General features: G+C 35.4%; 2 protein-coding genes and 1 long non-coding RNA gene across 5 annotated transcripts in view; 1 reads left to right on the top strand and 2 right to left on the bottom strand.

Moving 5' to 3' along the window:
* The window catches only part of si:dkey-93h22.4, a 9,807-nt gene extending 8,339 nt beyond the window's left edge, over window positions 1-1,468 (bottom strand). The window contains exon 1 of the long non-coding RNA XR_662986.5: window positions 1,355-1,468. This is a non-coding gene — a long non-coding RNA (si:dkey-93h22.4). The remainder of the gene's footprint in view (window positions 1-1,354) is intronic.
* Window positions 1-13,247, top strand: part of cant1b (calcium activated nucleotidase 1b) — a 14,747-nt gene extending 1,500 nt beyond the window's left edge. Inside the window, exons 1-4 of one of the 3 annotated variants that reach the window (XM_009306325.5) lie at window positions 1,207-1,398; window positions 5,917-6,561; window positions 7,549-7,752; window positions 12,226-13,247. In XM_009306325.5, coding sequence (XP_009304600.2) covers window positions 5,934-6,561; window positions 7,549-7,752; window positions 12,226-12,596 — 1,203 coding nt within the window. In that variant the 5' untranslated portion in view covers window positions 1,207-1,398; window positions 5,917-5,933 and the 3' untranslated portion in view covers window positions 12,597-13,247. 3 annotated transcript variants of the gene reach the window in all.
* ogal (O-GlcNAcase like) lies at window positions 13,125-26,239 on the bottom strand. Its single transcript, XM_073917183.1, has 16 exons — window positions 26,076-26,239; window positions 24,509-24,560; window positions 24,302-24,399; window positions 21,437-21,567; window positions 20,681-20,852; window positions 20,264-20,362; window positions 18,594-18,872; window positions 18,404-18,502; window positions 16,610-16,836; window positions 16,330-16,504; window positions 15,779-15,864; window positions 15,589-15,681; window positions 15,098-15,168; window positions 14,908-15,028; window positions 14,117-14,240; window positions 13,125-14,032 (listed from the first exon to the last, which is right to left on the bottom strand). The coding sequence occupies exons 1-16, from the start codon at window positions 26,116-26,118 to the stop codon at window positions 13,896-13,898; spliced, it is 2,007 nt and encodes a 668-aa protein (XP_073773284.1). The 5' UTR covers window positions 26,119-26,239; the 3' UTR covers window positions 13,125-13,895.

The following is a 26,239-nucleotide window of genomic DNA, read 5'->3' as shown; positions in this document are numbered from 1 at the left end:
TTATTATATTAATTTAATTATTTTAATTATAGATGGATTCTAATTATTTCTTTATATTTTATACCATGTTCATTACTTTTTGATTTAATTACTTTAAGATGAATTGTAACTATTTTTATATTTAAACCATGTTCATGACTTTTTTCTTGTAATTTTCTTCTGTTAATTAATTTAATTCTTGATGAAATTTATTTTTTAAATATTTTTTATGTCTGTTTCATTACTTTTTAGAAAATTATTTATTGTCTTAATTTAATTATTCAAAGTCTAAAGTAATTGTAACTATTGTTTACATTTTATATCATGTGTATTACTTATTATTTTTTTATATTAAACTATTTTAATCCCCCACACATGCTTCACTGCATAACTTTTATTTTTAAGTTTAAGTTTCATCTTAAAACTCACTTATTTTCTGAATGTTACAGTCAATAATGCTCATTTCATTTTTGCTATTTGTTCTCGTCTTTGTTATTTCTTTTATGAATTATTAGTCTGCTATTTTCTCTAACCTTTTAGTTTTTTTCCTCCTACTTTTGTTGAAAAGCATCGTTGAGTGCTGGAAAGGCGTTATATAGAATACATTCATTATTATTAACGGCAACATGGAGGCTCAGTGGTTAGCACTGTGGCCTCACAGTGAGAAGGTCAATGGTTCGGGTTTGCATGTTCTCCCCGTGTTGGTGTGGGTTTCCTCCGGGTGCTCCGGTTTCCCCCACAGTCCAAACACATGCGCTATAGGGGAACTGATCAACTACACTGGCCGTAGTGTAAGAGTGTGTATGGGTGTTTTCCAGTACTGAGTTGCAGCTGGAAGGGCATCCGCTACGTAAAACATGCTGGAGTATGGACTATGCTGAAGGAAAATGAATAAATGAATTATTATTAATAATTCTGGATGAATTGTAGTTATTTTAATATATTTTATACCACGTTCATTACCTTTTAATTATTATTTTATTACATAAATAACATGTTAATAACTAAATCACTTTGTAGAGTTAACCTTGCATCTTTGACCCACATGTAATGCCTTTTTACCTTAAAATCTGACAGAGTGTATAAATCTACTATAGATATGGTGAACTGTGCTCTAGTGCACCGCCGGCACTTTTATTTCACTCCTGTTTGCAATCATTTACCAACCAAATCAGCTTCTCCACAATAGAGTCTCCGACCACAGATTTACACACAATCACCGAGTTCTCAAAAACACTGATTCATTATTTGAGCGAGGTTTAATCTGCAGCTCGCCCCTGTGAACAAATAAACCTGCTCTCACATTTCTGAAGGAATTACAGACGTGTTACGTACTCTTGGAAATTAGAAAAGAAGAGATTTATTCTTCTCCTACCTGTAACCTCTGGCACAGAAGCACAGTATCTGTAGAGTCTGAAGGTTAGTGTGTGTGTGTGTGTGTGTGTGTGTGTGTGTGTGTGTAGTTTGTGATGATAGAATGAATGTGTGTGTGTGCATGAGAGAGAAATACTGTGTCTGAGAGAGAGATTGTGTGTGTGTGTTGCTGAGAGAGAATAAATATGTGTGTGTAGTGTGTGTGTGAAAGAGAGAAGGATTTTGTGAGTGTGTGAGAGAGAAAGAGTGAATGAGTGAGTGTGTGTGTAGTTTGATTGCGTGAGAGAGAATGATTTTGTGAGTGTGTGAGTGAGAAAGAGTGCATGTGTGAGTGTGTGTGTAGTAGGCAAGGGTTCGTTCGCTCTCAGGATTTGCCTCGTCACTGTTGCGCGGCTCACTGATCTCAGTAGATGATGACAAACTGATGATAAACACACACACACACTCGGACACACACTCAATCAACAGCTCAGACATGAGAGGCAGAAAGAAAGGTAGAGCAGAACGCTTATTAATTATTCATCTTAAAAATGTTTGAATCTTTTTTTTATCTAAAGTAAATCTTAGAAGACTGTTTTCGATTTTAATCTGATGTGTTATTTGTTGTTGTTATTGTGATAAATCTGTTTTATACAGTAAAGTTTTTATATAAACTGTTTGTAGATTTTAATACTTTTTCTGCACTTTAAAAAATGTAAAGTCAGTACAACAAAAAAACATAATCCTTATTTCCTTTGGCTTTTCTGGTTCACTCAACTTTTGAAAACATCAGCTGCACTGACCTTAAATTATTTGTCAGTAATACAAAATACGTTTAGTTGGGTTAACAAAAGATTATTAGTTTTCTGGAGAGGTGAACTTCTCTGTAGTGCCAACTGAAAATGTGTTGTCTGCAGAACTGGAATGCCTGATGTTGAGTGAACAAAAAACAGTCCTTATTCCCTTTAGCTTTTTCTCGTGTTCGTGTACTCAGCTTCTTTTTTTTCACCTTTAATTGATAGGACAGAAGAGAGTATAGGAAAGTGTGGGGAGAGGAGAGAGGGAAAGGATCTGGACCTTGAGGCGGGAATTGAACTCGGGTCACTGTGAACTATGTTTGTTTGTTCTGATAATGTTTTATTTCTTAGTTGCAATTTCCAAAATATTTTCTTTGTTCACTCAACTTCAGACATTTTAGGTCAGTGCAACTGATGTTTTCAAAAGTTGAGTACATGTCGGTGCCAGTGGTGTAGTGGTTAGTGCATCGACACATGGCACTCTGGTGTTCATGGTGACCTAAGTTTGAGTCCCACCTTGAGGTCCTGTGCTGATCCTTGAAATGGCTGAAAATCTGATCCAGCACCACAAAACCAGCCACAAATCAAAATTGTTGATTTTTATTTTATGGCAAAAAGCATTGGATCATTAGTAGTTAATATATATTTTAATAAAATGTAGATTAAAAATATAAAAATCTCAAGTAAATCTTAAAAAACTTATCTCAAGCTATATGCATTTTTTGCTGTTGGCATTCTTTTTATTGTGATAAACCTATATGTTTTATAGAAAGTGTTTTTATAAACTGTACTTTTTACCAGTTTTTAACCTGGAAGCACAGAAACAGCCAAAAACACATTGTGTATGGGTCAAAATTGTCCATCTGTCTTTTATCTCAATAATCATTAGGTTTAATAATTGATCATGTTTCATTATTGATAATTTGCACAATTTCTACTGCAAATATGTCAAAACTTTATTTTTGATTAGTGATATGTATTAAGAGCTTAAATTAAACAACTGTAAATGAGATTTTCTCCATATTTTGATTTTCTAGAGATGTCCAATAGTTGTATCTCAGTCAGATCCTATCCTAACAAACCATATATGAGTAGAAGGTTTATTTAGTAAGCTTTCAAGTGATATGTAAATCTCAGTATTCAAAAATTGCCTGGTTTTGTGTTCCATGGTCAAGAATATAGTAATAAACTCTGTCTCTATTACTCAGTTGTGCTTTTATTTGTTGACATTTACTGTAAATATATTTACTGCAAACGATACTTATCTGAGTTACTGATATTGTAGTTTTAATATTTCAGTGTAAATGTGTCCTAATATTATTTATAAATGAATGTACTGGCAGTTTATTACAAGGTTTCTGTAGTGTAATATACAACACCACCCTAGACAATGCAAACTATTACACGTGCAAAAATGATATTTTTACAACTGTTCAAAGTTGTTGGAATAAGGATCAAGCTCCTGTTATGCAATTCAAAAGCACAGTTAAACGTGGAAAATAAAAACATGAATCACAAAATAGGGAAAACTGCTAATTTATGGATATTTTTTGCAGTGTATCCTGTAGCAGCTACACCCCAGTACTACAATAACACTGGTGATTGTTGTATAATTGCTTGTTTTGTAGGGCTGGTTCACTGATTACTCAGTTAATCTCCCACCTTTCACAGGTAAAGTCACAGTGTAATGTGCAAAAGATTAGATTAGTCATGCTGTTGTCATGTGCAGAGCTTTGTGAATAATATGCAATGTTGTTGTTGAGTTTTGCAATAATAATATCTTCATTAGCTATGTTTTTTAAATCATTTATTTATTTAATGATATTAGAATAAACAGTTGAAATATTTTTTTAGATCTTATTAATTCTAGTTCAGACAAAAAAACTCCAAATATTTGTCTTTATAACACTATGAATGAGTGAAAACCTGATATGCAGATATTCTGACTCTGATTGGCTGTTGTCATTTTCCTTTCTCGTCTCGACTCCACCCACTAGTTTTTATTTTCAGCTCTGGGTTCACCTTTGGGGCTCCAGCCAATAACAGAATAGCAACTACTGGGGAGGCGGGGCTAAAGATTAAAACAACCAATGTACAAAATAAATGTAATTTATCAAATATATTGCATATACTATTACTATTGCATATACTAACTAGCGCGATAACGGTAATTTTTTCAATATTTTGTGCAGTTGTAGTGCTGATGAGGGTTGTGGTGTGTGTAATTCCTCAATGAAGCCATTCATTGTTGACTCGGACAGGTTGTTAAACAGCACTGGAGTCTCCGGTGTCATCATTACGCTCTGCTCCTGGGATGTTTGCTGTGTTAAATAAGCATCTGTTGTTTGTTTCATGTACACACCAAAGATTCTGAACACAAAATATACAGTGCTCAGCATAAATGAGTACACCCTATTTTGAAAATAAATATTTTTATCCATTTCCCAGTGAATATAGCCAATAATTGTGATGTATTTACACAAAAAACAGTTTTCTACAATGAAATAGGAGTTTAGTCAGTGAACATCTTTAGAAATCGAAAGATAATACGATTAAATACCAGTTATTGCAAAATAAGTTAAAATACAACATTTTTAATGTTCTTCTTTTGATTTGTTCTGTTTATTCAGTTTTTATTTAATATTTTCCCTAAACATATTAATTTTTGATACATTTTTGGATTTGCGATCTGCAGTTTTTAGTTAGATTAGTTCATTAGATTGTCTTCAATACTGACTAATCTACTGTATATGCACAAATAAACTACTTTGAAAGAGAGATCTGTGAGCAGTCACAGTGAACTAATTTTATGCGTGTTAACACTGTGTAATAAATATAAACCTTTAATGAGCTCTCGATAATTGATGTTTAGAGATGCATAATTTTATTTAATGTTTCATGGATGTGCGTGCTTTATTTTTGTGTTATAATGACCCGTGCTGAACTCAGGCAGTCAGACATATTCAGTTTAGTATGATCGGCATTTCTGTAGCTTAAGGATCTGATTTGGGAATCATGCGTCAGGATATTTGATCATAGCTCAGACTAATATAAACTCAGGATCTGAATACAGAAGTCAGTGTTTATTAGCAGGAGACTGTCATGTGTGTATAAAGGGACAGTTCACCCACACTGTATAAAGAAATTTGTTGTTACTTCATTTAAAAAAGTGAGTAAACCCAGAGGAACCTGGAACTTTTAGGTTTCATCAGGTGAATGATATATGAATAAACGTTCAGAAAAGAGATGGTAAGTATTAACTGGTGTGTTCATAATTAGAATAAAAAACAGTTTGGTATAATCAGAAGATTAATTGAAATAAAAGTGTAAAGGTTGGTGTGTGTGATCAGAATATTGACAGAATTAAAGTGTAAAGTTTGGTGTGTGTGATCAGAATATAGACAGAATAAAAGTGTAAAGTTTGGTGTGTGTGATCAGAATATAGACAGAATAAAAGTGTAAAGTTTGGTGTGTGTGATCAGAATATAGACAGAATAAAAGTGTAATGTTTGGTGTGTGTGATCAGAATATAGACTGAATAAAAGTGTAAAGTTTGGTGTGTGTGATCAGAATATAGACAGAATAAAAGTGTAAAGGTTGGTGTGTGTGATCAGAATATAGACAGAATAAAAGTGTAAAGTTTGGTGTACACTTTTATTTTTATCTTCTAATTACAGTTCATCTTCTAGTTTATGAGAAAAACTTAAACTCATTTTTATTGATTAAATTTAATAACAAACTCAACATTTTTATTAAGGAATTTCTCTTTTCTTCTTCTCTCCATCAGCCGAGAGCCGCGACTCCATGAGTTCCTCGCGGGCTTCAGTTCACGGTTCCTCCATGTTCTCCTCCATGACCAACTCCGTCTCTGATCCGCGTTTCCGTTTCCGGTGGCGGGCCATCGGTGTGGCGGCACTACTAGCATTAGCCGTCCTGTTGTTTCAGCACCACACATCCACTGACCACGGATCGGACGCCCCTGAGAACAGCCCACGCTCATGGAGATCCAGTCGAGACGTCTCTGGTGCAATGGTGGATGCAGATCCAATCGGGACACGGTATAACGACACGTATCCGCTCAGCCCTCCAGAACACACAGTCAACGGGATCCGCTACCGTATCGCAGTCATAGCAGATCTGGACACAAACTCGCGCAGTAAAAAGGACAATACTTGGTTCAGTTATTTAAAAAGAGGACATGTTCTGGTATCGGAGAGCGGAGACAGTGTTTCGGTGGAGTGGGATCCAAATACTGTGGCTCTGGAGAGCCATCTGTCGGAGAAGGGCCGCGGGATGGAGCTTTCCGAACTGGTGGCGTTTAACGGACACTTGTACAGTGTGGATGACCGTACCGGTGTGGTGTACCGGATCGAGGGGAACCGTGCCGTGCCATGGGTCATTCTGACAGATGGAGACGGCAGCGTATCTAAAGGTAAAACTAACATTAAAAATAATAAACTAGGGCCTGTTCCATGATGCCGGCTAAACAAACTCAGGATTACAGGATTAATTTTTTAGTGCAAACCAATGCAGTCAGGCTTTTTATTTATTTATTTATTTTTTAGTTCTTTTAGTTTAAAATTCAGAACTGAAACAATAAAAAAAAAACAGAAAGAGAAGTAGAATGGCGGGATGAAAAATGCTGTCCATGAACAAGGACAGCTAAAAGAAAACAGCTTGCTTTATAAGTGAAGTTAACCTCAAAATAACCTGAAGATAACTAGAACAAAATCTGAATGAAGCCAAGACAAAGCCTAAAGATAACCAGAACATAACCTGAAGATAACCAAAACATAACCTAAAGATAACCAGAACATAACCTGAAGATAACCAGAACATCATTTGATCATAACCAGAACATAATCTTAATATAACCAGAACATAATCTTAATATAACCAGAACATAACCTGAAGATAACCAGAACGTAACCTGAAAATAACTTCGACAGATGACAGATATTATCATCTTCTTGTTCAGACCCTGTGATAGTTGCACTCAGCCAGCTGTCCATTATGAATTCTGAAAATATTGTGATGTCTGTCTTTATACAAATGTTACTTTAAATAAATAATGTGTTAATTTGTAACGTACACCAATAGGATTCCGCTATATAATCTCCATCTTGTGATCAGTTGTGGAAATTCATTTGGAGCGCAAACTCTCCCAGTGCATTTTGAGTATTACTAGCTGTCGAGTGTGCATGGGTTGTACTCTCGTTATTGTGGTGTATTATGGGATTGATTGAGTGCACTTCAGAATGTACAATATGGTTTCCGACACCATTACAAATGGCTGCTCCCTCAAGTAGTGCACTATTAAGGGTATAGGGGGTGATTGATTTTGGATACAGCCTCAATGTTATGATGCAGTGCTGCTTTACTGCATCCTCAAATGTGTGACCTTTGACACTGGTGTCAGGTTTTAAGGCGGAGTGGATGGCGGTGAAGGACGAGCGTCTGTATGTTGGTGGTCTCGGTAAGGAGTGGACCACTATCACCGGCGAGTTCGTCAATAATAACCCAGAATGGGTGAAGGTGGTTGGTTTCCATGGTGACGTGGAGCATGAGAACTGGGTACCGCGGTACAGCGCACTGAAGAGGGCAGCAGACATCAAACCTCCAGGTTAGACCACACACACAAACACACACTCACTTTGAGAGGTGATCACATGACCACAGGGGCTGTGATGTTATACTTAAAGGGACCGTGCACCAAAAAATTAAAATGTCCTCAATATTTACTCACAATCAAGAGGTTGTAAACTTCAATGAGTTTCTTTCTTCTGTTGAACACAAATGAAGATATTCTGAAGAATGTTGGATAAAACAGCCTTTGACTTGCGTAGTAGGAACAAAAAACACAATGTTTTTTCCAGCATTTTTCAAAATATCTCCCTTTATGTTTAACAGAGGAATTTGTATTAATGGAGAATGAGGAAAATGAGGACAGAATAAAAACATTTTTAATGAACTATCCCTTTGAAATATTTCTCATGATATACAATGCAAAATCCACTCCACATATAAACATAAAAGACAATTGGTGAAACGTATAAATATATTTTAGAAAATTATTTAAATTATTAATTATTTATATTTTGAAAATCAGGGTTATTCCTCTAATGCAGGGGTGTCAAACTCAATTCCTGGAGGGCCGAAGCCCTGCACAGTTTAGTTCCAACCCTGCTCCAACACACTTACCTGTAGGTTTCAAACAAGCCTGAAGGACTCAATTAGTTTGATCAGGTGTGTTTAATTAGGGTTGGAACTAAACTGTGCAGAGCTGCGGCCCTCCAGGAACTGAGTTTGACACCTGTGCTCTAATGGCTCGTTTCCACTGACTGGTACAGTGCGGTACGGTTCGGGTCGGTACTGGTCACATTCATCAGGCTTGCGTTTTTACTACTAAGGGTACCCTTTTGGTGGGCGGGGTGTATGACAGAGAGTTTAAGTCAACGTCGCTCGAATAAATGTCTACAGTAAAGCCGTACAGGTCGTTCACATATCATATGAGAAGCTTCTCACAAAACAGATGCTTCATACACATAAATACTTGTTTATAAATGTTTATTACTAACTTTTCTATGAACATGAGTTGATTATAAATGCAGATCAATGACACTGCGAAATAGGCTACTGTAACATCTGTAATAATATAAAATAAATATATAAATGCAACATAGATGAACACATACAGACACTTACAGTCTCCGATATGTTACCACTTACAGATAAACTCCACACAGCAGACATTTAGTCCTTACTTGAGTTAAAAAATAAACGCAACATAGCCCACAGTCAGCGCAGACCTCTCATCTGTGTCGGTAATCTTCAGCAGCACATGTAAGCTCTGTTACAGAGTCATTCTGTCATTCCCAGTTCATAATAGTCCAGAAGGCGATGATAATCATGGCAGTTTGTTTGTGATTTAGGTTGCTGGAACAATTTGCTCCTTTTTTCCGCGCTTCATTCCTCCGTTTGTCCTTTTCTTTGTAAATGGATCAGATGACGGAGACACTTCAATAATCACGCACATGTTATTATCATCAGCTCAAGAAGTTCGTTATATCAAATAAAGATGTGAACACAAGCTCCCTGCAGAAAGCGAAAACCGCTCACACTTTTTGACGGGCTCGTGAAGCAACAACAGCACTAGGCAGATTTTTCTTCTTGGCTTTGTGTCTGTTCATCAAGACGATGACAAGGTTTGTTTGAGCTCGGCTCATCCATGGCTGGTTATTATATGCATATAGTATATCCATGTAATCTCTCGTCTGTGTATTAGAACATGGCGGATCCTTTGTTTACATTTTGTCTAGCTCCAAGAGCTTGTGACGTATCTCTGTAACCAATCAGCAGTCAGCTGTGCGTGTAGCTCCACCTTTTGGTACCCTTTCTAGTGTTTGGTACCCTTTCAAAAGGGTGCCGAAAAAGTGGTTCGGTACGCTTTTTGACCATAAAAGCATACTGTACCATACCGTACCACTCAGTGGAAACGGGGCATAAATATTGCTCTCTGGACTCTTCAGAAGTTAAAACATCAGTTTAAAATGATTAATAACATGTTTTGGTTATTTTGTGCAACAAATAAAAAATGACAGTATAATTAAATATTTGAGTAAAACAGTTTTGCTTTTCTATGCCAAAAAAAGTCAATTAGAGTATGAAAAATTTGGCATAAAATAACAAAAAGTGACATGTTTAAAATAATAATGCGAACAGGTGTGTCAGTAATCAGACCTGGGTGTTACTAGAGAAACTGACCTCAGGGGCCTGTTTCAGGAAGGAGGTTCAACCAACTCTGACTTTAAAATTGAACTTTGTGTTGATTTACCAAGAGATTAAAACTCAGTTTTGGGTTTCAGAATAGCTGATCTGAGTTAGGTCAGTCAAGTCTGAGTAGACCAACTCAGAGTTAAGCGCGCACACAGCGACTATAAAAAGGCATTATCAATAGAGCGCAGATATTACGAGTGAGCATGCCAACATCTGAAAAAAAGAGATCAGCATTTCTGTCTCCAGCTTAACTTGATGTGCTCATGCAGAGTTATAGCAAATATGAGCATATATTAATAAAAGCAACACCACTGCAGCAGTGAAGCAGAGAGTTAGCGTGAGGAAACAAATAGCTGCTCAAGTGAATGTGTAATTTTACATTTACATATTTAAATATAATAAAATCAGTGATGTAATGTGTGACGTTTATTAACTTTTCACTTGATAAAGGGGGGAATTTGCCGTAATGTTGAAGTTATTTCAGATGAAAGTGCATTATATTACATAAAATAGGCATCTGCATAGTTTTTACAACAAATCTGACAAAACAAGAATGCAGATAACCTGAACTCACTGCTCAGTGAAAATGTTTAATTTAAGGTTCCCACTTTCACACACTTTGATCAATTTAAGATAAATTGTCTAAAATTGAGTTTTTAATCATGTAAAAGTGCACTTGTGTGTGTCTGCCTTTATTATTGATCCAGTGGTGGAGGTTGATATGACATTTAGAATGTAAACAGAGCTAAACAATAGTGTTAAAACGAGTAATAATTCCATTAATATAGAAATAGTACACGTCCCTGTCGAAAGGTCAGTAAAGTTAAGCTAATTATTTATTTTTTTGCAGTAATATCAAAGGTAAAACTTAACTATGGTATTGAGTCGAATTATAATTTTCCCCAAAAAAAAGACAAGCCATTCACTCTCGTAACGTTCTGTGTGACTGAAATGAATCACTACAGCTAAGGCCAGAAATACCTCTTCGGAGGAGACCGGCAGAAACTCAAGAGTTTAGAGCAGTGGTTCTCAAAGTTTTTTCATCAAGTACCACCTCAGAAAAAAATTGTCTCTCCAAGTACCACCATAATGAGCAGTATTGAAATACAATAGCATAGTAGGCCCAGTAAAGCAGCTACAACTCTGCACAGTAAAAAAAAACGTAGCAGATTACCTCAGAAATATAGGCTATGTCATATGGCACATTATATACATCATTTTTGATACATTTAGAAATATATGTAGCACGTACATGACATGTTTCATTCCTCCGCGTACCACTATAAGCAAGCCCCCGTACCACTAGTGGTACACGTACCACAGTTTGAGAACCACTGGTTTAGAGAATAAACCCTGCTCCAGACCAGGTTAGGTTCACAGAGTAATTGACCACAGTAACTGATTCTGAGTTAAAGTTACCTCTTTTTCAGAAACAGACTCGACTTACCCTGCTTTCTCAAATCTGACAAACCTGCCATTTTGAAACAGAAAACCCAGAGTTTCTCTCATTTCAGGGTTAACATACTCTGAGTTATATATATATATATATATATATATATATATATATATATATATATATATATATATATATAAAACCTCCTAGGGCTTAAGTGGCTATTTAAAATACTTTTATATTTTGTAACAGACATACAGTACAGGTTTTGCAGCATATGAAATGTCCCAAACTCTATTTTAACTGTCCAAAATGGGAAAAAATGTTTTTAAAAAAATTGTATGTTAAATATGCATTAAAAAACATTTTGAAAAAAATGGTTTATGTAAATTCGGACCACGAGTCCACATATATGGACACCATTATTCTCTAAATGTCCCAAATAGCAAATAGAAATAAAAAATGCATGTAAAAAACACACCTTGGGCCTTAAGAGGATACACCAAAAATAATATAACAGATGTAAGATGATATAAATGTTTATAATATGTACTGTCTAAAAAGCATAGTAATATAATTTCAGATATATATATATATATATGTATACTATCAGGGTGTCCACGGGGTCTTAAAAAAACATTCAAAAGTCTCTTTGTGCAGACTCTTGTGCATACATTTAGTTTATTATAGTTTTGTAAATGTTTTAACTAGATTTTGCTTGTTGTGACACATTTAAAATAAATTAAAATAGTTTTCATGAGGCAATTTAACATCTTTTTCATTGGCCCAACCATGCCATTAGAAAAAAATCCTTACCGTTTAGCCCGTATAAGTCTGAAATTAGCTTCTTAATGGTCTTCAAAAGTCTTGACTTGGTGAAACCTGCAGAAACCCTGATTATATAAATGTGATGTGTGTGTTTATCAGGTTATCTGATCCACGAGTCAGCGGTGTGGAGCGAGCGTCTGCAGAGATGGTTCTTCCTCCCGCGGCGAGCGAGTTCACAGCGTTACGATGAAACGGCAGACGAGCGTCGCGGCACAAACCTGATTCTGCGCTGCTCCTCAGACTTCAGCAGGATCTCTGCATCCCGTGTCGGCCCGCTCAAGCCCACGCTCGGCTTCTCCTCCTTCAAGTTCATCCCGGACACCGACGACCAGATTATCCTAGCGCTGAAATCTGAGGAGGACGCGGGAAACATCGCCACGTACATCACCGCATTTACACTCGACGGCCGGATACTGCTGCCCGACACCAAGATCGCAGACGTCAAATATGAAGGGCTGGAGTTTATATAGAGGCGGAGTCATAGCCACGCCCACACAAGGGCGGAGCAATTCAGTTACTTTTAAAACTCATATATTACAATCTTCAGTCAATTCTTTACACAAGTAACCAAATGTGTTACGAAAAGAAGGAAAGTAATGTGAAATTTTATTTATTTTTATTTCATTTTATTTTTTAGGATCAAGATTATAATATATTACTTTTAAAAGCACCTTTCAGCACTCTCTATTGACTTTTCATTGGAGCAGGAGATTATTAGACATCATTCTGTTTAATGAGTCAGAAATTACAAGGAGGTGGAGCTTCTCCAATGCAAACTCAATAGAGGGGGTGGGGCTAGTGTGAGGGGGTGTGGTCTAAATGTGCTCCGTCTCTATAGATGCACCAGATCAGTCCAAAAATTTAACATACGATGTTTGTACAGACGAGCGTCTTCGTGTGGGACACGAAACACTACAGAAGCTCAGGGGACTGAAACTACGGGGAACAGATGCAATAATAGAGGAATCCTCTAAACAAACAGAAGAAATGCACTGGAGAATAATGAGAGGAATTCCAGGAACAGTCTTAACAAATGATTTGCCTTTATTATTAAAAAAAACTACAAAACCTCAAAACCTATTATAGTGGAAACACTTTAAAATAAGATCCTATCTGTTCACATAACTCACAACATAATGACTAAAATATATAGAGAATTATATATACACAAAGTCAACTCTATTATTCATTGTTGAAATATATATATATAAATTTAAGTTTGTTTTGACATAATACATGTGTGTGTATTATATATATATATTTATATTATATATAATTATTATGCATATGTGATACACACATACAGAACATCTAAACTATAAAAAATTAATAGCATAATATAATACACAAACACAACTGTATTATTAAATTATTAATATATATATATATATATATATATATATATATATATATATATATATAAACTGTTAACAGATGAAGCTTACTCTAAAGTGTTACAATCACACGAGTTGTTTTAGTGTGTTTTTTAAGTGTATGAACAACACTGGAGATCTTTATATAATATTGTTTGATTCATGACCGTAATTAAAAGTTAATGCAGAGACGTGCATATTTAAATGCATATGCAAATAAACTTTATTAATATTCATTTTTGAGTGTCCCGACCCTTTCTGGAGTTTATAATTCATTTATAATTTATTAATAATGCATGTTTTCCACTCTAATAGGCCTATTCCTGATGGATTTCAGGTACAGAATCAGTGTTTTGATCAGAGTATTGTGTTGAATGGGGTGTTTATGTGCAGGTGTCAGAGTTTAGTTCCCATGATGACCAGGTTTGCTGGCAGACCGTCGACTTTCAGCACCTGAAACACGTTCAGCGTCTTCAGGAAGTCCAGCATTCGTCTGTCGTTGGATCTGAACTCGCTAAAAACTCCTTTAGACCCTGAGAAAAACACACAGGTGGTGGACTATAGTAGACGTAGCACTAATATGCATTTCCTGTTGGCGGAGGTGTTGTTAAACTCACCGCTGTCTCTCAGCGCTGACAGCAGCTGGAGAATCAGACGCTTGGCTGCGCTGTGGTCGGGAACTTTCGAGTGGATCTGAAGAGCAATGACTGATGGATAATCCTGCAGCATGGTCTCTGGATACTAAACATATGCAGATATTCAGTAATTCAGTATATTTTGATTATAACCATGTACAATATAGATATCATAGGCAATATACAGCGTCTTATTATTTCGTTAACATTTAGTCTCAGATATATAGAGTGTTTTAGTGAAGTTTGAGCTGAAAGTATGACACAGATAATGTTCTGCAGCTCTCTGAAACTGCCCCTTTCAGGCTTTGATCCTAATTGTGGTGTTTTGGTGACTGTTGCTTTAAATGCAAATGAGATTGTGCTCTTTTCAGAAGAGGGCGGAGCTAGAAGTGCATATGCATAAACATAGTGACAGATGTAAAACAGCTTCTGTCAGTCTATGTGGCTCCTGTCGCTGTTCATCTAGAACTCCACATCTATAATCCTCTTAGTCTATGCTGACATTATCTTCAGCAGCTCAAACACTCTAATGGCTAATGGACAGACGGCTGCTTCTTACTCAGGGCTGCTGATTATGCTAATGAGGTAGAGAGACAGGCACTAGTGGGCGGGGCTTTCCCCCTCTGATGACTTGTACAAAGGGGGAATGTCAATCAAACTATAGTTAATTCATGTTGATCATTGGAGGCTGGAGATATTCACACACTGCTGACACACACCAGGGTTAAACTCCTTATTAAAGTGATTTCTGCATAACAGGCGCCCTTCTGTACCTGAGATTTATTCATGGCCGTCTTCGCATCGCTGAGAGCGAAAGCATATCCACAAACTCCAGAAGCATCGTCCAGAATCAGACTGCAGTTCTGCGACGGCATCATCTGACCCTCCACCAACCTGGCGGAGAAACAGGAGTGAGTGCAGGGGTCCAGTTCATTAACGGAGCACACTATCTAGCATTCTCACCGGTCGCCGACCAGCTCCACCTTCTGCTGCGTCTCAGTCTGCATCTCCTTAAAGATCTTCATCACCTCCGGCTGAAGAGGAAGACAGACACGGGTATGATTATTAACTCCCTTACTGCTCATCAGATCATCCATTTATTTATATATTCGAGTTAATCCCTTTATTTATCAGGGGTCAGTTGGTGTTTCTGTGTGGAGTTTGCATGTTCTCCCCGTGTTGGTGTGGGTTTCCTCCGGGTGCTCCGGTTTCCCCCACAGTCCAAACACATGCGCTATAGGGTAACTGATCAACTACACTGGCCGTAGTGTATGAGTGTGTGTGTGTGTGTGTGTGTGAATGAGTGTGTATGGGTGTTTCCCAGTACTGGGTTGCAGCTGGAAGGGTTGTAGCTGTGTAAAACATATGCTGGAATAGTTGGCGATTCATTTCACTGTGGGGACCCCTAATGAATAAAGGGACTACGCCGAAGGGTGTGTGTGTGTGTGTGTCACCTGGTCTTTGGGAGTGCAGGGTCTGATGGTGTAGACTCGTGTGGCCGGAGGGCTGCGGAACAGATCGCGGTTCCCGTGAGACGGCAGCATTCGCTAAACGTCATAAACACACACACACACACACACATCATCATCATCCTCCTCAGGAGCTCAGGGTGAGTAGCAGGTCAAAGGTCACACAGAAACACACCTGGAATTCTCCTGACAGACCTCCTCTGAAGCCCCACGGCTCCGGGTCATCAGTCAGAGCCAGTGCAGGGTGAGGAGTCTGACCTCCTGAAACACACACACACTTCAGTACACACACACTCACAACCTCCCACTCTCTTACACACACACACACATACACACTTTCTCTCACATATGCAAATACACATACACTTTCTCTCTAACACACACACACACACACATTCTCTCACACACACTCATTTATTTACCTGCACACATTCATTCTCAAACACAAACATACACACTCTGCCTCTTTCTCTCTTACACACAAACACACACACACACACACTCTCCCTCGCTCTGACACATTTACACACACTTTCACTCAGCAGCACACACTCATTCTCAAACACGCACACATACTCTGTCTCACATACATACATTCACACACACACACACACACACACACACACACACTCCCTGTCTCTCGCTCTGACACACACACACATTCTATCTCTCACACACTCATTCACTCACATGCACACACTCTCTCACACACACACAGATGTGTACCCAGAGTCTTGACGTAGGCTTTGGCCATGGTGACGCCGCTCTTGATGTCGCAGATGTAGTTGTAGAGGTCGTAGAGGATCAGCCTGTTGGGGGCGTTAGAGAGTCTGTTGAACATCTGCACCACAGCAGCGCAGCGATCATCAAACTGCTGCGCACGCACACGCCACGCACAACCCTGCACGACAACACAACACACTGCATTTACAGAGGCGTTCATAATGCATTCATATCTCACAACCGTCCTGTATTTTATGATGTGTGTGTGTGTATGTTCTCTGACCTCCTCCTCATCCGGTGTGTGTGTGTGCAGCCAGTGCAGCTCCTCCAGCATGTGTGTAGCAGTGTGTCCATGTTCATAGGGCAGATAGAAGAGCTCCGCCAGCAGTGTGAGGTCAGCCAGTGTCAGTGGTTCTGCGGTGTACAGCGGGTTGTCTCGAGGCCCCGGTGTGTGGCCCTCCGTCTGCATCGGCTCTTCTTCACTAACCTCCCGTCTGCAGCGCCCGGAGCCTTAACATACAACAACAACAACTCCCATAATGCACCACACCAGCAGACCCATCGCGTCTTCATTTCAGGAGCAATCCTGTTATATGCATATGCAAATTCATATTCAAATTCATATTTAAATTAATATTCAAATAAATATTCAAATTCAAATAAATATTCAATTCAAATGCAAATTCGAAATCTATTAAATATTCAAAACCATATTCAAAATTAAATAAATATTCAAATTCAAATAAAAAATCTAATTCAAATAAATATTCGAAATCAAATAAAAATTCTAAATCAAATAAATATAAAAATTTAAATAAACATTTAAATTAAATTCATATTTAAATCAAATAAATATTCAAATAAAATTTTAAATTCATATTCAAAATGAAATAAATATTCAAATTCAAATAAGTATTCAAATCAAATAAATATTCAAATTTAAATAAATATTCAAATTCTATTTAAATTCATTTTCAAATAAAATATTCAAATAAATATTCAAATTCATATTCAAAATCTAATAAATATTCAATTCAAATAAAAATTCTAAATCAAATAAATATTTTATTAAATTCACATTTAAATCAAATAAATATTCAAATTCATATTTAAAATATAATCAATATTCAAATTCAAATAAATATTCAATTCAAATGCATATTCAAAAATATAATAAATATTTAATTAAATATTCAAATTCATATTCAAAATTAAATAAATATTCAAATTCAAATAAATATTCAAATAAAAAATTCAAATTCAAATAAATATTCAAGATCAAATAAAAATTCTAAATCAAATAAATATTTAAAATTGAATTAATATTTGAATCAAATAAATATTCAAATTCAAATAAATGTTCAAATTCAAATATTCTAATTTTAATAAATATTCACATTCAATTTAAAGAAATATTCAAATTCAATTTAAAATTCATATTCATAATAAAATAAATATTTAAATTCAAATAAATATTAAAAATTAAATAAATATTCAAATTCATATTCAAATAAATATTTAAATTCAAATAAATATTCAATTCAACTTCATATTCAAATTCAAATAAATATTAAAATTCATATTCAAAATCTAATAAATATTAAAATTCAAATAAATATTTAAAATCAAATAAAATTTAATATTTGAAATAATTTTTTTATTTAAATTAAAAGAATATTTAAATTCATATTCAGTTTTTTTATTAGCATTTAATTTTAAAAATTTGAAAAGCATTGAAAAGAAAAATTTGATTGTAGTAAAGACAAAATAATAATAAAATTATAGTATTAAATTATATTATAAATAATATTAATATAATTAATGTATATATATATATATTTTTCCCCCTTTTCATTTCTGATTAATAGAGATTTATATTAATTATCATTAAGTTTATAATAATATTATTTATTTGGTTTAATATTGTCAATAATAGTTTAATATTATGTTATTTATATTAATATGTAAATATAATAAATATTTAACTTTTAGTTTTGTTTCAGTTTATTTAAATAAACACAAATGAATATTAATGACCAGTGATTAACGATTATAACCCAGTCAGATGTGTTTTTACCATCAGGTTGCTCAGCTCTGCTGAACTCCACCAACCAATCAGTGAGCGCTAGCTGCAAAGCCTCATGGGGGTTGTAGTCTGACCCCTGATCGTCTCCCTCTGTGGCATCATTCACAGACAGACACACTTCAGTAATAGTGAAAATATGATGATTATCATCTGCATTTATGTTTCATCGCTGTATTCATACCCATAGACACGTCCTTCGGTGCGCTGCTGGATTTGCACCATGTGGCCAGAGTGTGAAGAGCCACAAAATTGGGCTCAAATTCACAGTTGGGGTTTGTGAGGACGCCTCTGAGTTTGGGGATGAGTTCTGTGGGTCGGTTCTTGTAGGGTCCCAGAAACAGTCTCTGGGGGTCGTAGTCATTGGCGTGGATGTTGTCCCAGATCACCGGCGGTCTCCGCAACACCGCGGAAACCTCCTCTATAGAAGCAACACTGATGTCCTGAGAAACCACCTTCGGCCCTGAGGGGGAGGACGCAAACACAGCACAGAAAACACGGCATCATTCTCCTGCAGTTCTCACGCAAAATTACATTTACTCTTATGCATTTGTGCTTTTGTTAAGATTTATAGTTGAGTATTCATGCATTTATGATTTTACATTTGATTTAAGTGTGCATTATATTAGACTTAAGAGTGTGTTTTGATGCATTTATGATTTTATATTTAATTAAAGATTGTATATTAATGCATAATTGATTTTATAATTAATTTAAGAGTGTATATTAATGCATAATTGATTTTATAATTAATTTAAGAGAGTATATTGATGCATTTATGATTTTATAATTAATTTAAGAGTGTATATTGATGCATTTATGATTTTATAATTAATTTAAGAGTGTATATTGATGCATTTATGATTTTATAATTAATTTAAAAGTGTATATTGATGCATTTATGATTTTATGTTTAATTTAAGAGTGTATATTAATGCATTTATGATTTTATAATTAATTTAAGAGTGTATATTAATGCATAATTGATTTTATATTTAATTTAAGAGTGTATATTGATGCATTTATGATTTTATAATTAAAGAGTGTATATTAATGTATTATTGATTTTATAATTAATTTAAGAGTGTATATTAATGTATAATTGATTTTATAATTAATTTAAGAGAGTATATTGATGCATTTATGATTTTATAATTAATTTAAGAGTGTATATTAATGCATTTTTGATTTTATAATTAATTTAAGAGTGTATATTGAAGCATTTCTGATTTTATATTTAATTTAAGAGTGTATATTAATAAAATAGAGTCAGTTAAGATTATCATTATGCATTTCTGTCTTTTAGTTGATTTGTAACCTTAATGCATCCATGCACTTTTTATTTTCACTTCAGGATTACCATAATGCATTTATTTTTAGTGCAGATCTTTCATTATGCTCTTGTGCATTTTTGTTTTGAGCTCATATAGAAATGTCATTAATTCATGCATGTCTGTGTTTGGTTTAGATTAACATAAACATGCACCTTTTGTTTCCATTTCAGATGTGTGAAAACTGATTTTACACTGTGTATTCTTGCATTTCTGCTTTCAGGTAAGGCTTGACTATGCATTTCTGTTTTGTGTGTTCACAATGTTCCTTATGCGTGCATGCATTTTTGTTTTAACTTCAGATGATCTCTTTAGCATTCATGCATTTTAGGTTTTAATTTACATTCATACAACCATGCGTTTCTGTTTTCAGCTCAGGTGTAAAGTCATGCATTCATGCTTTTCTGTTTTCATCTGTCATCGTGCATTCACATCTCTTTCATGTCAGCCAAGTGCATAAATGTGAGCAGATAAATGTCACTGACAAACCCTGACATTTGAGTCTCTAAGGTGATGACATTACCTGTCCAGAGAATGTCAATCCCAGGGTTGAGTTTCTCTCCGACGGTGTTCAGATAGGCCGACAGCGGCACGCTAGGAGTGCAGAATGCAGCGCAGTAATCTGCAGCACACACACAAACACATTAAAGATGCTGGCAGGTGTAGAATGAGCGGATATAGTTAAGAGAGTGTGTACAATCTTCAGTTTTGGCTCATTTTGGCATGCACTGAAGTAACTGATAATGATAATTCAGGAAAATATGCTGAGATAAACAAACATAAATAAACTAAAAGCACTTTAAACATATCTGTTATCAACACTTTCCATATTTTAAATAAAGTTATGAAAGTGTATAACAATGTTGTGTGTAATTTAAAGATCCTCCTTAACATAGTGAATATTCAACATTAAAGCAGCTTTATATGAGTGTTTTTGTACCTGTGGGACAGAAGAGAAAGGTGTGCGGCTCCTCCAGATGCAGAAACACCTCATTAGTGACAGAAACCTGAGCTTCAGCAAATGAACTGAACCTTTCTTTATCAGCAGGACACATTTCTGGCTCGATGTCATCAAACAGCAGCGCGAAAGACCGACAGCCGAACCCACAAACCTGCAGAGGCAAGAACACAATGCATATCAGGGAAAAGCAAAGGCGAGACATTTAAGGAGACCTATTCTGCCTCTTTATACAAAGCAACAGTCACCAAAACACCACTATTAGCATCAAAGCCTGAAAGGGTGAGTTTCATAGAGCTGGAGAACATGATCTGTGTGCTGTTCTCAGCTCAAACTTCACTAGAGACAGCAGAGACGCATTTCACATCATGTAAAAACACACATGAACACATCCTCTTCATGAACCGTCAGCATGCTGAGATGTTTATTTCAGTATGTTGACGTACTTCCAACTGAAACTGAATATTGAGTAGGGGGCGGAGCTTTAATTATGCGCATCATTCCCTCATGGGTTAAACTAAGTAAGAGGGGCGTGGCTGAAGAATCAAACTGACATCATCAAACAAGGAGCCAATCAAACGCAGATGCTCAGACTGAAGATTGCCAAAACGTGCACTATTGTCAGTGGATTAACATGCACAGATTAATTGTTCACCTACAGAATAACAATGCGAGTTAGCAAAAATAAACACTGTCATTTTAGATTTGACGCAGACTTTAATCAGCTGGTATAAAGACCTGTGTGAGCTTCCTCTTGAGCGCCGCCACCTCTTTAGGGTTGGAGAAGGTGATGTCGAGACCCGGAGAAATGGCGTAGATGAACTCTACATTATTCTCTTTAGCAGCCGAGATCAGCGTCATAAGTTGATCTGGAAAACAGTGATTTATTATTATTATTATTACAGTTTCTTTTTATTTGAGTTTCTAGTCCATATATCTAAAAATTCTTTAGTCAAGAAGCAAAAAATATTGTCTAGTTTTCAGAAATAAAGGGCTCTATATTCATGATCTGGGCGTTAAGTCTAAAGTGCATGACGGAAAAGCATTTACGGCGTGTCTGAATCCACTTTTGCTATTTTAAGGACAGAATAATTTGCTCTGTTCCCCTGTTCTCTTGAGTTCTGGCTGTGTTTTGAGCATAACCTGCATTAAACCAATCAGACTCTCGTCTCTCATTCCCTTTAAGAGTCAGTTGCGTCACACTATGGTGCATTTGCTGTTTATATGGTGACTCTGTAGGTGTAAAAACTGAACGCTTCATTAACAGAGCATCAGTATCAGTTAAACAGAGCATCTGCAGCGCGAGGATAAAGAACGAGCCTCCTCCATTCAGCCTCTTTACTTTCTCTTTACTTTCACTCTTTACTCCTTTACTTTGGTGGAGTGAGGAAACGGTGGAAACTCACTCCACCGAACACATCCTATAGTCCACACATTTAATTTTGATTATTTAATCTGTTAAGCGCAGAGATTTGTGTAAAACTATATGGTTTCAATATTTTTATTATTAGAAATTTTGGCAGACATTCACTTGAAAATACTTTGTTTTAAAAAAAGTTCTCACAATTAAACATTTGAAAAGAAAAAGAAATAATAATAAAAACTAACAACAAACAACAGTCATAAAAATAATTAAACAAAAAAATGAACATGCATTCCCCCGACTGACCACCCACCAGTGCCATCCAACAATAAATGTAGGTACTGAACACTGTTGCCAACTTAGCGACTTTTCAAACCTCCCTAGCGACAGACTTTCAAAAAAGCAACTAGCGACAAATCTAGCAACTCTTTTCGTGTGTAACTGGATGTTTTTATAGACTCTCAGGTGTCCATACTGTTCCATCCCTACTCTTCTCAGCGCCGTCGGCCCCTCCCCCACCTCGGAGCACTGACAGGCGGCCCAGACCTCGTACAGCAGCCTCTCCCACCTGCAGCCTGACAGCAGATCTCTCCTCAGCGTACTGACGGCAAATGATTTAGCACCGGCAGTGTGAGGTATTATCATTGTACAGTCAACGCGATCTGCTTCTCCTTCATTTTAACAATTTAATTTGACCGTTTATTCTTTTCTAGCTCACAATCACAGATATTTCATTGAGTTTCAGAACTTGTCTGAGTTTATTACGTCTGAGAGATTACTGCAAATTACCTACACATCTATATTAATATACTGTATTCAAACTGCAATAAATGGAGTTAAACTGACATGCTTATCATTAACTATAGGCTGTCAAACAAACAGAAATGGTAGAACACGTCAGTAACATGCAAACTGACATATGATGTAAACTTTTCAGGCATTTACATTGAAAATAGTTGGCAACAGTGGTACTAAAGGCACAGTAAACATATTAATCACAAGTTTGTAAAAGGAAATAAAAGGGGACCAGCTTTTTTTAAATAACAAAACATTGGCTATTAGGGTATATCTGATTGTCAAAACTGTTTCTAAATTCAGTTCTAATCTCCAGCAGAGGAATAATGAACAATAATAATGAAGTGTGCTCAGAAAACTGAGGTATATCCAAACACACGTCCTGTTCTTATCCACATATGCTGATGCAGACGTCTCCAAAACCCCACAGCTGCACACATCTACACGTGTGTTTATTATAAATCTGCAGATAATCAATAATACTGTTCATAATAATCACATTATACAGATGCAGATGGTCATCAATAAACTGAAGAAGCCCCCCGAGATGAAGAAGGCATGGAGGCAGTGTGTTTATACTGATGTAGAAAATCATCATTTCTGGATCATTTTAATCCTTTAATTATGTTCATCTGTAAAGATATGTGTGTGTTTTTATTCAGCAGTGTGTAAGCGTTTTGTACCTGATTAAGTGCATAACTAACGCGCTCAGCGCTGGACTTTAGAGTAGCTTTTAGTTGGTCAATTGCTCAGTCTATTTCAGTTCTTCAAGATAGCAACATGCCAACAATGCACCTTAACACACCTCCTTTATAGACCAGCACACCCATGAGTCCACAAAAGATTTGTGATTTAAACAATGTGGTGCAAAACGTGAACATTACTGTTGCGCTGGTCTGAAAATAGCAACAAATAGCGCCAAACACGACTTGCTCCCTATTGCGCGGGGTGTATGATAGGGCCCACTGAGTCAAAATGAAGAAGAACGAGTAAAATTATCTGACAATGCGGGAAGAAAAATAATCTTGTTTTTGTATTAAAAAAATTAATATTATTTAGTCAATAATAATAATTATAATATAATGTTTTTGTCAGACTACTTTGCTTGTTTTAAGGAAAAACTCACCTCATTTTGACTTATTATTTCTGAAAACAACACTATAATTTTTTACTTCTTGATTAAACTAGAAACCAGACAAAAATATAAGTAAGAACAAATCTAAATAATAATTGAATAATAATAATAATTATTATTATTGTTATTATAAAACAGTAATAAATAAATATTAACTGATTTTGCATGTTCATTATGACGATATATTGTATTATTAAATATTGGCATGTATCTAAAACTCATTCAAACACCAGAAGTAAACATCCGGCTAGGTTACAGTTAGATTTCCAGCTAAATGCAATGCAAATGCATGAAGGTAAATGCAGAAAACCTGCTTCCTCCAGGGAATACAGATCTCTCCAGTACATCCGGTGCTTGTAATCATCTTTTGGTGCGTACAGGTACGTGTTCAGGCCCAATTTCAGCTCTCTGGGAGGACGATAACACACACACACACACACACACACACATTAACACACATATAGAGATAAATGCACTGATAACCCATGATGGGATCTGATAAGAGTGTTTTATTGACCTCCTGAAGAGCTCTTTCCTCTGGCTCATAGTCCACGGCCGTCCATAAAACCCTGCAGCACACAAAGGTCACAATATAACACACTGACATTACATTTACAGCAAAAATACACTCTGATGTACACCAATGTGACAACAAATACAGTTTATTGTGTTACATAATGTCAAAAACAGGCGAAATACATTGTGTGGGTTTAATTTAATGGTTCTTTTATTCCTATAAATCATTAGTATATTAAGTAAAGCTCATGTTTTACATATTTTATACATTTTCTACTGTAAATATATCAATGTTAATTAATATCTAAAAATTCTTAAATACAGAAGCATTTTCTAGACAGGTTAAAAATATTGTGTGTTTTCAGAAATAAGTGAAAACTGAGTGAGTTTTTAATTAAAACAAGCAAAATAATCTGCCAATAGAGTAAGAAAATAATCTAGTTTTTGCTTTTGACATAAGATTATTCTGCTGACCCTGTTGTCAGATTATTTTGCTTGTCTCAATATAAAACAAACATAATTTTGACTTATTATTTCTGAAAACAAGAGTACACTAATGTACACCAAAGTGACAACAAATAATATCAACACAATGTCTAAAATAAAACACAAATTCAGCCAAAAATACATTGTGTGGGTCCAAATTAATTGTTCTTTTATGACAAAAATAATTAGTATGTAAATTAAAGGTCATTTTTTACATATTTTATACATTTTCTACTGTAAATATATCAAACTTAAATTGTGGTTACGGATTAACACGTGAAATAGACAGATTTAAAGGTGATTTTTCTCAATATTTAGATTTGCACAATGTACTTTTACATCTTATTTATATACTGCAAAAAATGCTATCAGAGTTTTTGTTCTGTTTCTAGTCCAAATATCTGAAAATACTTAAAATCAAGAAGCATTTTTTAAACAAGTTAAACATATTGTGTTGTTTTCAGAAATAATAAATCAAAACTAAGCGAGTTTTTAGTTAAAACAAGCAAAATAATGTTGTTTTTACTTTGAAATAAGATTATTTTGTTCACCTAATTGGCAGATTATTTAGCTTATCTTGAGGGGAAACCTCAATCAGTTTCTGAAAACTATATTTTGCTTGTCTAAAGAAAGCTTCTTGATTTAGGATTGTTTAGATATTTAGACTAGAAACAGGACACAAACTCTAAGTAAGAAATGTATTTAATATAAAATGTATTTATTTGCAGAGTAATATATTTCATTCATTGCATGATGCATTTAATAATGTATGTGTTGTATCATCATATTAATATCCCATCATAACATAAGGACTTAAATATTAACACAAACTGAAGCAATAGAGCAATTCACTTCTCTAAAAATGTATGATATACATAGATGTCCCCTTTAAGGAAAATTACTCATGTACTGTATATAGTAGGCAATATATATATATATCTTGACCACATTATAAACAACACTTTAACTATGTAATTTTGACCGTAATGTAATGAGATGTACCTTTGTGTAAAGCGTTATACAGATAAGCTTGAGTTGAATTGAATATTGATTTTTTTCATGAGGATTTTTCAGTCACTCACCCTCGACTACTCCACTCAGGAAGACCTTGGATTTGTTTGACATGTTTCAGCTCAGATGATCAGTCAGAAGTGAAGTGTGTGTGTCTGTATCTGCTGAAACTCAGTCGGACACTGTGTGTGTGTGTGATAATGTTTATGTTTATAATCTCTCCACTTCCTTACTG

Source organism: Danio rerio, chromosome 11 (assembly GCF_049306965.1).
Source record: "Danio rerio strain Tuebingen ecotype United States chromosome 11, GRCz12tu, whole genome shotgun sequence".
Classification (NCBI taxonomy): domain Eukaryota; kingdom Metazoa; phylum Chordata; class Actinopteri; order Cypriniformes; family Danionidae; genus Danio; species Danio rerio.
The sequence above is the reverse complement of the archived record's forward strand: the minus strand, read 5'-3'. Positions and strand labels throughout refer to the sequence as shown.